Source organism: Cephus cinctus, unplaced genomic scaffold, assembly GCF_000341935.2.
Source record: "Cephus cinctus unplaced genomic scaffold, Ccin1 Ccin1_scaffold0935, whole genome shotgun sequence".
NCBI classification, from domain to species: Eukaryota; Metazoa; Arthropoda; class Insecta; order Hymenoptera; family Cephidae; genus Cephus; species Cephus cinctus.
Genome location: NW_014333502.1, coordinates 577,831 through 592,313, shown reverse-complemented (window position 1 = coordinate 592,313; position 14,483 = coordinate 577,831). Strand labels below are relative to the sequence as shown.

The 14,483-nt window shown below is 44.0% G+C and overlaps 4 protein-coding genes across 12 annotated transcripts; 2 read left to right on the top strand and 2 right to left on the bottom strand.

Moving 5' to 3' along the window:
- Positions 1-96: 96 nt before the first annotated feature.
- On the bottom strand, positions 97-9,904 carry LOC107271341 (cysteine protease ATG4D). 4 transcript variants are annotated; one of them, XM_015747217.2, is made up of 7 exons: positions 9,774-9,904; positions 9,517-9,635; positions 2,264-2,449; positions 1,843-2,187; positions 1,445-1,726; positions 967-1,367; positions 97-877 (listed from the first exon to the last, which is right to left on the bottom strand). In XM_015747217.2, exons 2-7 carry the CDS (start codon positions 9,563-9,565, stop codon positions 692-694), a joined length of 1,449 nt encoding a protein of 482 aa, XP_015602703.1. In that variant the 5' UTR covers positions 9,566-9,635; positions 9,774-9,904; the 3' UTR covers positions 97-691. The 4 variants fall into 4 exon arrangements, with proteins under 4 accessions (XP_015602703.1, XP_015602705.1, XP_015602707.1 ...); XM_015747219.2 differs by lacking the exons at positions 9,517-9,635; positions 9,774-9,904 and adding an exon at positions 2,864-3,218; XM_015747221.2 differs by lacking the exons at positions 9,517-9,635; positions 9,774-9,904 and adding an exon at positions 2,869-3,002.
- LOC107271337 (metabotropic glutamate receptor) lies at positions 1,476-12,378 on the top strand. 5 transcript variants are annotated; one of them, XM_025088616.1, is made up of 6 exons: positions 1,476-1,599; positions 1,726-1,747; positions 4,695-9,064; positions 9,835-9,947; positions 10,064-11,195; positions 11,642-12,378. In XM_025088616.1, exons 3-6 carry the CDS (start codon positions 7,699-7,701, stop codon positions 11,785-11,787), a joined length of 2,757 nt encoding a protein of 918 aa, XP_024944384.1. In that variant the 5' UTR covers positions 1,476-1,599; positions 1,726-1,747; positions 4,695-7,698; the 3' UTR covers positions 11,788-12,378. The 5 variants fall into 5 exon arrangements, with proteins under 5 accessions (XP_024944384.1, XP_015602694.1, XP_015602695.1 ...); XM_015747208.2 differs by lacking the exons at positions 1,476-1,599; positions 1,726-1,747 and adding an exon at positions 4,257-4,365 and having other exon boundaries at positions 4,695-4,812; positions 4,891-9,064; XM_015747209.2 differs by lacking the exons at positions 1,476-1,599; positions 1,726-1,747 and adding an exon at positions 4,257-4,365 and having other exon boundaries at positions 4,695-4,812; positions 4,870-9,064.
- Positions 12,000-12,763, bottom strand: LOC107271347. The gene is made up of 2 exons (XM_025088624.1): positions 12,435-12,763; positions 12,000-12,339 (listed from the first exon to the last, which is right to left on the bottom strand). Exons 1-2 carry the CDS (start codon positions 12,694-12,696, stop codon positions 12,257-12,259), a joined length of 345 nt encoding a protein of 114 aa, XP_024944392.1. The 5' UTR covers positions 12,697-12,763; the 3' UTR covers positions 12,000-12,256.
- Positions 12,662-14,464, top strand: LOC107271342 (lipoamide acyltransferase component of branched-chain alpha-keto acid dehydrogenase complex, mitochondrial). Of its 2 annotated transcripts, none has more exons than XM_015747222.2 (4): positions 12,662-12,960; positions 13,040-13,559; positions 13,631-14,026; positions 14,099-14,464. In XM_015747222.2, exons 1-4 carry the CDS (start codon positions 12,815-12,817, stop codon positions 14,333-14,335), a joined length of 1,299 nt encoding a protein of 432 aa, XP_015602708.1. In that variant the 5' UTR covers positions 12,662-12,814; the 3' UTR covers positions 14,336-14,464. The 2 variants fall into 2 exon arrangements, with proteins under 2 accessions (XP_015602708.1, XP_015602709.1); XM_015747223.2 differs by having other exon boundaries at positions 12,695-12,960; positions 14,089-14,464.
- The last annotated feature ends 19 nt before the right edge of the window (positions 14,465-14,483 follow it).

Sequence of the window (14,483 nt, the reverse complement as noted above, 5' to 3'; positions counted from 1 at the left end):
AAGGAGAAGGGGGGCTCAGATGCTAAAGTGCTCCACATATGCGATGGTCTGACATATGTATATCGGTAGACGGTTTTCAATGAACATTCATAAGAGTCATCTGTCTGTACTTTCTTTTATTTTCAACGCGCAGATACCCTCCGAATGGAGGTTGCCTGGAGCGGCATCATCGTAATTATTTCAAGTTATAACATCGAGTTAACGTACGAATACGAAAGACAACGATGTCAATAAATAAATAACTTAACATTCAACTATTATATTACCTAAGTACTCGTGGTGTCTGGGCAAGGTATATATCGCATAACGTGCTATTGCCGTACACGTACTAATCTGTATCCAGCCTGACGATACCTTTGAAACTCATTCAAAGGATAATTAATATTTGAGATGCACGGACGGCTATAGACAGTATCCAGGAGTAAACCGAGTAAACTGATGCGCATACGTGAGCGCGACACACAGGACACTCACGCAACACAAGACGCACACCCACATAGATGTGCGTATGCAGGCAGCCACGTACGCAATTCTCTTTCTTTCCTTGTAAATTCAAAGAATCTTCCTAGTGATAATAAAGGCTGAACTATTACCGACCGCAGCCCTGACTCTCATAAAATCTCAAATAGAGACACTGAGCTTTTAGTCCTTAAGTACAGGAGCACTTTGCTCTCTTTCTAGATTCCTCCTCTTAGAGGATTTCGAACTCCTCGCACTCGTAGTGAGTATTATCTTCTAGAATATCCAGTGCTTCTGAGGAGATCGAGGCAGGTATAGAACCCTCGCTGACTTCGACGCCCTGGTGTAGATCGTCCCCGCTACCCTCGCAAAAAAGGAACATGGGATATTCCACCTTTTGATTAGGCGGCACTAAGAACTGGAAAAAATAAATGCAAAACGTTCATTGACATTCTGAAAAAAAAATACCAACGTTAAAGGTTTTTATCGAATTGCATAAGGACTTACAGGTACAACAGTTTTCGCAAATTCTTCAAAAGCATTTTTATCATGCAAGTAAAATCCCACGCAACAGCTGGGGTCCATTTTGGATACAAGCATCTTACGCGGCGAGGTACAATGAAAGCTGGCTAGTGAAAAGTTTGGCTTCCAAACGTCGACTGTTTCCTGGCAGTAATGCGGGTCCAGGTGTATCAGCTTATCTTCCTGATAGCCAATGAAGTACAGAGAGTGTCGAGGGCGACCGCCAATGATTCCGATGCACTCGTTTAGACTGAGAAGTGCCGTCAAGCAGGGTGCATAACTAGGATTGAGTTTGTCTGCACCAAGTCTTAAAGGAACAAGTAAAACTAGAGACCGCCACTCGCCATTAGATTTCTCACAGGCAACTTTCACGTCGTCGAGATAAACTGTAAATCGAAATCATAGTCAGGATCTTGTTGATAAGGTGTTGTTAATCAATTGGATAATCATTCAGATAGCTTACCAGCACAGTCTTGCGCAACGTACACAGCCAGATTCTCAAATTCGTCGTAGTCGGAGTATGCCTGTCTGACTGCCTGTCTTATAAGATGCGCAACGGATGCAGGACCGTACCAATCACCGGCACGTTTACCGGAGGCCGCTCCGAGGGAGACCAAGGTATGAATGGATAATGGTGAATGTGGTCCAGGCTTATCACCAAACCATTTGATTATCATTCGATGTTTTTCATCTTCCACCATCTGCTGATCTGTTTCTATCCTACAATCTGGCTTCCATCTCCAGTCTGTGAACAGATGAAAAGAAGGTTAGTGTCATTTTTGTTGCTTTCTTTTTTTAGAGCTATTTTGCCCCAAAATTTTGTTAAATCATTTCTGAGTGAACAAATAAGAAAATAAGTGCCTCGCCCAAGAAAATGGCAGACCAGTGCTTGTGCCATCATCATCTGTCCACTACGTAGCATGCATCCCCAGCCACAATCAGTTGTAAATGTGGATCCGTTTAGAATAGGAAATTCTCGTCTGTAAGTTAGCCACAGTCTCGACGTGAAATCCCTCTTGAATCCTTCTATTCCCTCTTCAAATTTTGTTGCATCCATAGCCAAGGAAATTTCACTTCCAGTCTTCATATCCAGTTTCATGCTTTCGGTGAGACCATCTGATCCTTCTGTGGATTTCTTATAACAGGAACCCAATAACCAGACGGGATATTCCTTGGAGAAATTAGTCTTCATTTTCACAGTCCATCCTGGAATGAACCACAAGAAATGTGATGTGTGAACCAGGAAATATAATGAAAAAGAGTCCACGATGCATTGGTATACCATATTTAACGTTGTTCCACATAGACAATAGCTTGGTTTTGACCTTTCCATCAGCCTCTGTAGCAATGGCAGCCTCATCCAAAGGTAACTCACCCTCAGCGAGCGGTGTGATAGTTTGCATACTATTGCCATGTCCTGAATTAACAAGACTGGAGAACCAGTTAGTGCTATTGCTACTATAACCACCTGAAACCAAGAAATCAATTCATAAAACATGAGTAATCTTTTCAGAAGACAATGAAATACACAACAAAGGATCATCTATGTCAAGTGCTCGAGATAACAAGAAAGAAATTACTAAGCAGAAAACATACCATTATGACACTTCGAGAGCATGTTTGCTAAATGATAACTCCTACCATACCCCTAGAATAGCAACTTGCGTAAAATTAACCCACGAGAATGACAGCTGTATTTTCAGAGTTGAATGAGATACCTATATTGTTCCCAAAGATAACGATACACATAAGGTGACTAACGGCTAAATGATGTATCGTAAAAGTGTTTCTCCACAAGGGAAGATTTTGAGGAAGGTCATAATTTCATGTAAACGCCTCTACGGTTCAGTGAGTTCGCGAGATTTGGTGAACTTTCACTCACCTAACCTCTCACGTGATGGTTGCACCTGTCCGTTCATACCCGAGATGAATTTCGTCAAGTTGTCAATTGTGCTGACAGCCAATATCTCAGTGACTCACGATGAACTACATTTTTTTCAGAGACGTCGAGTCCGTCTCCCATAAAAGGAAGAATCAAAAACACCAAGGAAATCTAACGCATTCCTAACTCCCAGTTCACTACTTTCATGTCAAATCGAAACCACGACGGCACCATTTTTCATCACCGTCGAAGCACGTTTCACGCACACTCCGTAATTGAACTATACAATAGAAATAGATAAAAGTAGACGAGGTCAGTATGGTCAGTAGCTGCTTGATACATGGATATCATTTTGTATAATGCTATCCCAGGGACAAATTGTAATTTTGGATCCCGACTCGCCGATCCGTAGAGTGCTGCTTTCGTTTAACGGTTTTTCTTAAGTACTGTTAGCATTAATTTTGAAACAGCTCAATATATCTTAGAAATTGATAAATTAGAATTGTTCAGCAAAAAATTTACATTTTGTGTATGATAATTTTAGTAGTCTGGTGGTAATGGAAATAAAAAGTAATTAAAAATTTTAGAACGTACACGTAGTGAAAGACCGTTAAAAAATGTAAAGGGTTTTTTTCCTTATTTATTCAGTGCTACCAATGGGACGTGACCTGAAAGTATACTAGAACAAACAATGAAATTTTCCGACAATGCTTTCCCATTGTCGTCCTAATTAAACGACCGATAAAATGGCGCATTGTCAGCCGCTCTTTCAAAACTCTCCAGAATCCCAGGACAATCTCCCATTTAATTAAGCAGCAACCAGTTATGCAAAAAGACTGATTGTCAGGGTACAGTAAACCGCCATAATAATAGGACACGAACGAATAAAATAATATGAAAAAGTGTTCCTTAACGTTAAGTATAAGAATGAAGTCAAAATCGTGTCTGACCCTGAAGCTGCTTGAATTGTATCAAAAGTCCAGACTTTTATATTTCGTTTGGAAGGATTTAGGTTTCTCAAACGTAAGAGACAAGTATATGTAACACAGCAAGATACGTAAAAGGTAATGTCAATAGACCGAGTAAAAGGAAAGATCCTTCAACACTCCACTGTCATAACTATTTCAAATTACCCTCAGGCAAGGTGTTCTAATTTCTACAGGCTTTTTGAGGTCATTGAAAATTCACACGGACAAGAAAAAATATCATGCAAGGATAATTCTCCTTGCTTCTAGAAAGCAGAGGGACGCGTATATCCACGAGGACCTTCTAAGGTATCGACGTTTTCGTAATCTGGGTTACAATTCAATTTCCAACATGTGCGTGACGACGTAAATGCACCCGATTAAAAGACACGACGTCCCAGGAGCTATGAATTAAAGCGACTGAATGTATTATTGGCTGACTGGTCAGGCGAGCCTGATAAAAAAAAAAGAAATGCAAACTCAAATATAGCGTGATAATCGCTTCAGACAGCCAGAAGAAGGAATGTCGTTAATGAGGTAAAAAAGGAGGAATGCTTTTAAAATATATCAATGAAACGTTTATCCAGGTTAATTCGTATAATAAGCCGAACCCACATTCCTAATAACATCACCATGACTCACGTAGGGCGTATGGATCCAGTCTGATAACTGATAGGCACATCGCGATAATCGATAGCCGTTAGGCTCTAATGATCTCAGCTTCGGGGCCCCCAGGACGTTGAAATAGGGTTAATGCTAGTAACCTTGAAATCTTGGAAGAAGACTAAAATAATAAAACAAGGGAAAAAAGCTACGAAAGACCCAAGATCATTTATAAGATAAAGAAGATTCACTTTCATTTCCAGGAACAAATCGTCGTCTTGGGACACCTTGGTGGGACACGTGCAAAAAATTCATCTGGTATCATCCAAAGGATAAGCCGTTACACAAAACCTAATTGAACCCCGTCAACAGAAGGATGAGGTACAAAGAAATCTTTCCCAAGAATTCCGTTATCGGGTATACTCATGGGAAATAAAGTCTGTCCTATAATAAAATCAGGTACCGAAGAAGGAAGATAAGATAAGAGGAAAGCACCAGGGTCACTACAAGCTACAATGAGGATCTGTAGGCCCACGACTCCTGGAAATAAGGAGTCAGTGATGCCAGTAGATGGTCTAGGTTACTATAGTACTACTTGTCTTGGCAACTGCCGGCGATGGCAGGGAAGGCAATGAAGGGTGAAGCGGAAGTGAAGCTTCCCTTCGCGCACGGCATTTAACCCATTGCTCGGCTGGAACGATGCGGTGGGTGAGGGTGGTGGCCCCCTCCCTCGCGAGTTAAGGGGAGCTTGCGAAACGAGAATGAGCGAGAGGATCAAGTAGAAGGGAGGGTGGTTGGTTCTCCGTGATCGTCGTCGTCGTCGTCGTCGCCGACCGGCCGGCCGGCCAGTTGCGCTGTGGCGGCAACGACATCGGCACGTTCTCCTCAACGTGTTGCCAAAACATACTTAAGGCCTTGGAAAGGAGCTATCGCACAATCGGAGACTGAGAATGAGCGGGAAAAAGGAATTATGTATACTTGATCGTGAAGTTTTGAAGGACTGAGGTCGTGCGACAACTTTTGTTCTTTTCCTTTTTTTTTACATTGATGACTGAAATAAATTTGTCTAAACTATGCTCCGTCGCGATGATAACAATGAAAAATCCTTGAGGGTGATTTTAAATTACGTGAAATTGATTACTGTTAAGTAAACAAGGTGGGACAGAGATGACCGATGGACAATTTAAATGATACAAAAGTCATTCAACGAATCAAAAGCTGCTGTGACTTTATGAGAGACTAAAGTGGAAAGAGGATTGAAGAGTACTCTTGATCATTGAGAATGACGTGAGTGAAGAGTCTGAATAGAGGATTAAGTGTGCGAAGACGTAGCACTAGTTAGATCCCTGATTGACAATTATGTTAATCGAACAAGTGTGCGATCGAGCTTTAAAAGTGGGTGCGATGACAGTATTCCCAGCAAGTGAAAATTTAACATTGACTTCTTACTATTGACTTGATTTGACTGACAGGAAGTCACCACTGAAGAATGAGGCTGGATGTCAGCGTTAACGACGCCAGTGAAAAATAGTCTTGGGTTTTCTGATAAAAGAAAGGAAGTCAAAAGCGCCAAGAGGATTGGATTGGGTGGGTGGGTGGTAAATTTCGAGCACGAGGGTGCCGCTCGACGTGCAGAGCTGGTCTATTGATTTGTTTTTGTTATACGTAGTCCCCGCCGTCGGATGTATAGAAATGTGTCAGAATTTTTTCGGATACTGAAACCGAGTGGTCGTAAAAGGTCAGCGTCGCGCCGCCGAGCAGCTTGATAGAAGTGTAAATCTCGCCGCAGTAGGTGAGATCACTATAAGGAGGAGACGTTGACGCAAAAGGGGACTCCCCGTTGGCCGAAGACCCAAGTGCTTGCAACAAGGAAAGAAGGAAGGAAGGAAGGAGAAGCCCATATCGATTTTCCTTCGCAAAACAAACGGACTTCCGGCTGAGGATTTTTTTCGTAAGAGTCACACGCGAAAGCCGGAAATATATCCAAATACAAATTAATTCGGAAGCTAACGCGTCTCGCTGCCTTGGAAGTCAGCCGTTGCTCTTTATATACAGCATAAAACAGTCAAAGTAACTCGACGATTCTAGCTCTCAGGAATTCCCAGCGGGTGAGCGGAGGGCAATTTACAATCCATTTGCACGAGTGTCGCGTCTCGTTACTTCGAGCCAGAGGACCAGAAGGGTCAGACGGTTCCTGAGGAGAGGCTCAATTGGTATCTCGAAGGTCGTAAAGTCAGAGTATCAAAAGGAAACTGTACCGTACCTTAATGAGGTATAAAGTAGAGAAATATGTATAAATACCCTGTCTGATATAAACTGGGAGAAGATATTTTGAAAAAAACAAAATTTAGAACGAGTATCAAAAGAGGAAGAAGAAGGCTCTCGAAAGTATGAACCCTCGACGAGAGCAAGCTGTCTCAATTCTCAGAGCGTAATCTAGACTTGGAAACTTGAGAATATTATTAAGGACGAAACCCTCCTCCAAGGGACTCGGTTCAATCGTCCCGCCGTCCATCAGTTTCGTCCTCCGGGACGTCTCCCAGAGAAATAATACGTTCTCGGCCTCCGACCTCGGCCGCGTTTCAAATCGATAACGCCCCTAGCTCTCGCTCGCACTCTACGCGACACGTATTACTCTCAAAAGATTAGCCGATCCATGGAAAGCGACCTCGCGAACCTTAGGGCTATCCGACTTTTGGACTTGTAGATAGATATTGTCTATTAACCCTCTCTGACGATACTCTATTATCCCTTAGGCAGAACCTGGACCAGTGGCGGGAATTTTGAATCATCACAATGCTGACCACTGGACACACGTGCGTTCCTCGTAACAGGGTAACCCTAGAGGAAAAGAGCTTAGACCTCTCGGATGAGCCATCACGTAATCCGAGAGGATGCCATGTATCAAGAGGCAGAGTACCAAAGTGTGGTATTCGCAGAGACGACTGCACGCGACTTGGTGACAGGGAGGAGACAAGAGGAGAGACTCATTTTCTGGCGAGAGAAACGCGCGAGAGTGGAAGTGGGTCTGTATTGATTACAGACGAACGGAGTATGATGTAAATAAGAAAGCGGACGAGGCAATAGTAATAAATAAAGAGAGGAGAGAAGCGTGAACTATTGGCTATTATTGGAATTCGACCTCTGGTGCAATTAGCAGCTGGAGCGAGGACACGTGGAATCCTCGTAAATCGAAAAGATAATTGAATAGCAATACGAAATTTAATAAACGAGGACTGTAACTCCTTCACGAGAGTCTTCGCTAAGATGAGAGACTTCCTATGGGTTCACTTTATCTCAAAGCTCATCCTCCTCCTACTCTTCCTCTCGCTGAATACCATCAATCTGGTCCAGTCGAGAACACCCCAGGAGCGCCAGTCCGTCTTGATACCTGGTGACATAGTCCTGGGAGGTCTCTTTCCCGTCCACGAGAAGGGCGACTCATCGTGTGGACGTAAGATTTACAACAGAGGAGTACAGCGACTGGAAGCGATGCTCTTCGCCGTGGATCAGATCAACAAGGAAACCAGGATACTTCCGGGTATCGTCCTGGGCGTGCATATCCTGGACACCTGCAGTAGGGATACGTATGCCTTGAACCAGAGTCTGCATTTCGTGCGAGCGTCCTTGTCGAATCTGGACATCAGCGTGTTGGAGTGCGCGGACCGGTCCAGTCCTCGGGTCAAGAAGTCAGCTAGTGCGGGTCCTCTCTTCGGCGTGATTGGTGGTTCCTATAGTTCCGTGTCCCTCCAGGTGGCGAACCTTCTGCGACTGTTTCACATACCCCAGATATCGCCGGCATCCACGGCGAAGGCGCTCAGCGAGAAAACGAGGTTCGACTACTTCGCCAGGACTGTGCCGCCGGATACGTTCCAATCCATCGCCCTGGTCGACGTCGTCAAGAGCGTCAACTGGTCTTACGTGTCCACGGTGTACTCGGAGGGCTCGTACGGGGAGTACGGGATCGAGGTGTTCACCAGGGAAGCCACCGAGAGACAAGTCTGCATAGCTGCCGCGGAGAAGGTGCCCAGCGCCGCCGACGACAAGGTCTTCGACGGTATCATACAGAAGCTCAGTAAAAAAGCAAATGCCCGGGCGGTCGTTCTCTTCACCAGAGCAGAGGATGCCAGGAGGATCCTGGAGGCAGCGCGTAGGTCAAACTTGAGCCAGACCTTCCAGTGGATAGCCAGCGACGGCTGGGGAAGACAAAATAAGTTAGTCGAGGGTCTCGAAGAGGAAGCCGAGGGTGCCATCACCGTCGAGCTTGAGTCTAAGAATATTCCAGGATTCGATGAGTACATGGCCTCTCTCACTCCTAGGAACAATCGGCGCAACCCTTGGTTCAGCGAGTACTGGGAGGATGCGTTTTCCTGCATCCTCAAGAGCGACGTCCCGCTCGTGACCGATCGCAAGCTCAATATATGTTCGCCAAGTCTACGTCTGACATCCTCCAGGGGATACGAACAAGAATCCAAGGTGCAGTTCGTCGTTGATGCTGTTTATGCTTTTGCTCTTGCTCTTGACAATCTTCAGCGGGACATGTGCGGTCGGTCCGAAGGACTCTGCTCGTCGATGATCAACTACGACAAGGGGGCCTTCTTCAAGAACTACTTACTCAACGTCTCCTTCGAGGGTAAGCCACGGAAGTCGGGTACTTTGTTCTTTTTCGCATTAAAAAAAAAACAAAAAGATCAATAGGTACCAGGCCGAGACCTCAGGGCGTCTTGACGATGGATGAATAATTCACCAGGATCTACCCTGACGGAAATTAAATTATGTATTGGAAGAAAGGAAAAAAAAAGAGAATCGGCATCTCTAGTTTTTTTTCATCAAATCGCTACCCTCCAGGCGTTTAAGCATCCAGATGAGGTCGCGTCCCAATCCGGGTGATCCAAAAATAATTTTGCACTCTTCACTGGGATCCAGAGGATGACGTCCATTTCGTGTAAATTATCTGACGATTCATGAATTATTCAGCCGTAGCTAAGCTATTTGCCGCTGGCACGTTGATTCGTTACAATAATTTTCTTTCTCCGATTCTCCAAGTACCGAGGTCGGAACACGAATTAGTTAAATTTTACTTACCACTGTCGTAGGAATAAGATCGCTGAATAACATATTTCTTGAGCCTCATCCTTACGTTTCCGACTTGTTGTTCGAATTACGAACCTGAACTGACTGCCGTGTTAGGAAACTCGTTGGACCTTGAGAGAGAATAAAAGATACCCAAGAAAAAAGTCGAATCAGTTAAAGGCATCTGTAATGTATCAAATTTTGATAAAAGATTTAGCAAAGATAACGCCTCGTGATAGCGATAAGAATTAAGAATAACAAATACCTACCATCAACAAGCATCGTTACGAATCCCCTCTAGATAACAACACGAATGATACAATTTTACAGATGCCGCCGGAAGTGAAGTGAAGTTCGACGAGCACGGTGATGGCCTGGCACGATATGAGATCCTGAACTTCCGGAAGTCAGGTCAGAACGGCACGAATGGATATCACTACAGAGTAAGCATATAAATTAGTTAAAAATAAAAAATAAAAAAAAAACAGTGATATAAATCATATAAAATGTGGCAAAACAATAAAAACAACTACCAATAAAATTTAATCATTTTATACAGGTTGTAGGAAAGTGGTACAACTCTCTGAACATCCGCACAGAGGAACTGGTATGGAGCAAAGGTACAGAGAGTATACCGATCTCAGCGTGTTCTTTACCGTGTGCACCAGGTATGATAAAGAAGCAACAGGGTGACACTTGTTGCTGGGTGTGCGATCAGTGCGAGGAATACGAATATGTACACGACGAGAAGACATGCAAGGGCTGTGATTCAGGATTCTGGCCGCACGCGGATAAGAAGGGCTGCTACGCGCTACCGGTTAAGCATATGCGATGGAGCAGTGCATTTGTAATAGCACCAGCCATAATATCCTGTCTGGGTATAGTCGCTACCCTGGCTGTGGCAGGATTGCTCTTTAAGCATAGAGACACCCCAGTAGTGAGGGCTTCCGGCAGGGAGCTAACGATAATCCTATTGGCTGGAGTGCTTGTTTGTTACCTAAACACATTCATCCTACTGGCAAAGCCAACTACGGTCACGTGCATCCTCCAGAGATTTGGGGTAGGCGTGAGCTTCAGCGCCGTCTACGGAGCCGTTCTAACCAAGACAAATAGGATAGCAAGGATCTTCGATTCAGCATCGCGATCCGCCAGGAGGCCGCGTTACATCAGTCCTACTTCCCAAGTCTGCATAGCAGCTGCCTTGATAGCCTTCCAGATCGTCCTCACCCTGGTGTGGATGATCGTCGAACCGCCTGGTACCAGGTTCTCGTACCCGGATCGCAAGCAGGTCATCCTCAAGTGCAATATCCAGGACATGAGCTTCCTCTTCTCGCAGCTTTACAACGCAACCCTCATCCTTGTCTCGACGATTTACGCTGTGAAGACCAGGAAGATCCCAGAGAACTTCAACGAAAGCAAGTTCATCGGCTTCACCATGTACACCACTTGTATAATATGGCTGGCGTTTGTACCTATTTACTTTGGTACGGGAAACTCCCACGAGACTCAGATCACTACGTTGTGCGTGGCTATTAGTCTGAGCGCATCAGTCACCCTGGTCTGTCTCTACTCGCCCAAAGTGTATATCATAGTCTTCCAGCCGGACAAGAACATCCGAGGAAAGGTGACAATGGGTGGAAGCACTTTCAAGAAGCAGGGCAGCAGTGCCGGAGCGTCTTCGCTTACGAAGTGTAAGTCTAGTAAATTAATTTGATCGCTGGAACAAAGCCAATCAAAATTAGAGAATTGAATTTCATCCCCTTTCGCAACAGGTTGTTCCATTCCTAGCGCCAGGAATTCGCCTGTTTGAATCAAACGCCGCAAGAGGGGAAAAATGCCTCTGTTCACCTGTCAAATATTCGCCCATCCATCCATCTTTCCTTTGTTTAATTCACGTACATTGAATTCACTGCAAGCTCAGTGTGACCTACATTTTCTAACTTGATCGATAGTGTTCCAGGCGTCGATCATTAATTCAAGCTTTCCGCTAAAATTACACAGACCTTTTATTCCTGCTCTATCAGCTGTCTGTATTTCCTCGTTTCTCCTCTTTCCACCACCGCCCTGCACTTCCCCTTAATCCAGCTGACACGCGTGACTGTAAGCTCCGTATGAATTATTGTGTCCTGTATTTCAGATACCGGATGTGATATGACCAGTGAATGCGTACCTCTGCAAAGTGCCATTACTACGGCCGTTCAGACGTCGGTCGACATCAGTGAGATAACCGGAAGTCCAAGCCCATCGACTAAGATTGCAACTGAACAAGTGGCACAACTTTAGAGCTTGCCGAGTACGCCTGTGTACTTGGTACAGATAAAGTGAAAGGGGACAAACAAAAGATAATAAATTGTCAAGGACCTTGACAGTGAATTAGAATGATCTCAGATTGAATTACATAATTAATTGAGTTGATTAATAGTGACAGTGTGTTCTTATGCACGATGCAGTGTAAGGAGTATAATTAAAATATACAAAAAAGCTATGATATCATGATATAGAAAGTAGCACGAGATATGTGATAAAGTAGCACGCAAGCAGTGTTTAATAGAGTGTTATACAACGTTATGAAAATCAACAGAGTGACCAATCATCGATCGTCATTCGTTGACAGTTTACGATGCCGTTCATCATTGTTGTTATTGTTACTGTAAGTGTCGAATCTGAAAAAAAAGTATGTGCAGGACAAGCACGACTTCTAGAATTCGTCAGGGTACAGTCTCCATGTGAAATATAAGAGTTCGCCTTCGGTTTATAAATAATTGTAGGTGAATAGGAATTCACAAAAGATGCATTGCCCACTTGAAAGATCAGTTGGTCGAGAGAGCCGCCTCACTGGAAGTTTTAGAATAAAAAAAAAATGTGTGAAATAAAGCTGTTGTTGATAATAAAAAGATAATATTAAATAAATCATTCAAATCTGCACCCACCGATGATCTCTTCGACTCCAAACAAGCATGAAGATTCCATCTTACCCGTCTCCATTAAATTTTCTTCTCTGTAGGATTCATGCCCAAGAGTCCATTTAACGTCTACAAGCCTGACTTTATCGGTGACGTCTTGTAGCTTGGCAGTAAGTCTCTTATCAGTACTGTTGTTTTCACTCTCAATTACGCAACGCGCTAGAGTACATGCAATAACATGGCTCTCATGAATAAATACATTACCGGGCTTCACACTTCCTGCGGGCATTTACAGCGGGCTACACGCAATCGCGAGTTCTTCGCACTGAAGTTCATTGATTTTAGGCCTGAAACACGTGTAACGTTCGTATACTGTATTATATAAGTTTGTTTTGTGCAAGTACAATATGGCTTTCATTCTACGACCGTGTACGACGATTCTCCTTAAGAACGTCAGGAATATTTCCATAAATTGTATCCAGTGCGCCAGCGTTGTGCCTTTCAAGTTGTCCGATATCGGCGAGGGGATCCGCGAAGTCACTGTTAAGGAATGGTAAGTGCAGCTGGGAAATCGTATAGTTTGGTATAGATTGTTTACATGAAAACAGATACTATGAATATATTAATTGCAGGTTTGTCAAACCTGGAGACAGGGTGGCTCAGTTTGACGAGGTTTGTGAGGTTCAGAGTGATAAAGCTTCTGTTACCATCACAAGTCGCTATGACGGCGTTGTCAAGACTCTACACTACAATGTGAATGAGTCAGCACTTGTTGGAGATCCTTTGATTGATATAGAGGTCGACGAGGATACTGGTCAGGTTGTGTCCAAGGAAAAAGATGCCACTGAGAAAACGGATCAGTCGCACCAGGGTTCTGTGGCTGCCGAGAGCACGGATTCAAGGGAAGAACTCCTTGGGAAGGTGCTGGCTACTCCTGCAGTGAGGAGGATAGCTGTAGAGAATAAAATTAAATTAAAGGATGTTCCGGCGACTGGTAAAAATGGTAGAGTCCTCAAGGAAGATATCGTCAATCATATTCAGAAGGATAATACAAGTACGAGTGCAGGTCTTAAGGTCACTGTCGGAAGCAGCAAAGCAGTGCCGGCGAAACGATACACAAAACACATGTGGAAAACGATGACGAAATCTCTGGTAACGTCGCACATCGATTCATGTCGAATAACTCCTGATGGTAAGGTAGAACTAATGGATTATCATTACAGAGTATACCGCACTTTGTCTACAGTGATGAATGTGACGTCAGCAGTCTGGTACGTCTTCGTGATGACGTAAGGAGCGTTTTGAAGAATCAAGGAGTGACCTTGACTTACATGCCCTTCTTCATAAAGGCTGTGTCCAGGGCGCTGGAGAAGATCCCAGAATTGAACGCCTGGTTGGACGAGGAATCAGAATCCATAAAGATTATTGAGCAGCACAACATAGCCCTGGCCATGGACACTTCTGATGGTCTAGTAGTGCCGAACATAAAGAATGTTCAGGATAGGAGTATAGTCTCCATAGCAAAGGAGCTAAATAGACTCCAGGAACTTGGCAGTAAGGCGTCACTTCCGTTGAACGATCTAACGGGCGGTACCTTCTCGTTGTCAAACATCGGAGTGGTAAGAATGCCTGGAATACATTGAATTATAAAGCATGAATTTCAGACTTCGTTCTAAAATAGGCAAATTCAGGTAGGAGGAACTTACACGAAGCCAGTGATCCTGTCTCCGCAAGTTGTCATAGGGGCCATTGGCAGGATTCAAAAGTTGCCCAGGTTCGACGCCAATGGGAACGTGGTAGCAGCAAACATCCTCTCTGTTAGTTGGGCAGCTGATCACAGGGTTGTGGACGGCGTGACTATGGCGAAGTTCTCCAATATTTGGAAGTATTACGTGGAAAATCCCTTCCACATGACTCTGGGAGTGTAGTTTTTGTACGTCGCGCGAACAATGTTTATAATGTTTAAAGTCATTTTCTTTTTCAATTTTTTTTTCTAGCTATAAGCTCATCCTACAATTTCCAAGTGTCATTACAGAAATATACACAAGTCTTATGTACTTCTAAAACACTTTTATT

What these genes read in the sequence shown, in the direction of transcription:
- LOC107271341 (XM_015747217.2), bottom strand. Translation starts at nt 9,565, where the DNA reads ATGAGGCTCAAGAAATATGTTATTCAGCGATCTTATTCCTACGACAGT. An exon ending in ATCTTATTCCTACGACAGTG is followed by an intron (nt 2,450 to 9,516) that starts GTAAGTAAAATT and finishes TCTTGGTTTCAG; the next exon opens with GTGGTTATAGTAGCAATAGC. An exon ending in TTGCGAAAACTGTTGTACCT is followed by an intron (nt 878 to 966) that starts GTAAGTCCTTAT and finishes TATTTTTTCCAG; the next exon opens with TTCTTAGTGCCGCCTAATCA.
- LOC107271342 (XM_015747222.2), top strand. Translation starts at nt 12,815, where the DNA reads ATGGCTTTCATTCTACGACCGTGTACGACGATTCTCCTTAAGAACGTC. An exon ending in AAACGATGACGAAATCTCTG is followed by an intron (nt 13,560 to 13,630) that starts GTAACGTCGCAC and finishes TTATCATTACAG; the next exon opens with AGTATACCGCACTTTGTCTA. An exon ending in CGTTGTCAAACATCGGAGTG is followed by an intron (nt 14,027 to 14,098) that starts GTAAGAATGCCT and finishes AGGCAAATTCAG; the next exon opens with GTAGGAGGAACTTACACGAA.
- LOC107271347 (XM_025088624.1), bottom strand. Translation starts at nt 12,696, where the DNA reads ATGCCCGCAGGAAGTGTGAAGCCCGGTAATGTATTTATTCATGAGAGC. An exon ending in TGGAGTCGAAGAGATCATCG is followed by an intron (nt 12,340 to 12,434) that starts GTGGGTGCAGAT and finishes TAAAACTTCCAG; the next exon opens with TGAGGCGGCTCTCTCGACCA.
- LOC107271337 (XM_025088616.1), top strand. Translation starts at nt 7,699, where the DNA reads ATGAGAGACTTCCTATGGGTTCACTTTATCTCAAAGCTCATCCTCCTC. An exon ending in ACTCAACGTCTCCTTCGAGG is followed by an intron (nt 9,065 to 9,834) that starts GTAAGCCACGGA and finishes ACAATTTTACAG; the next exon opens with ATGCCGCCGGAAGTGAAGTG. An exon ending in AGCGTCTTCGCTTACGAAGT is followed by an intron (nt 11,196 to 11,641) that starts GTAAGTCTAGTA and finishes CCTGTATTTCAG; the next exon opens with ATACCGGATGTGATATGACC.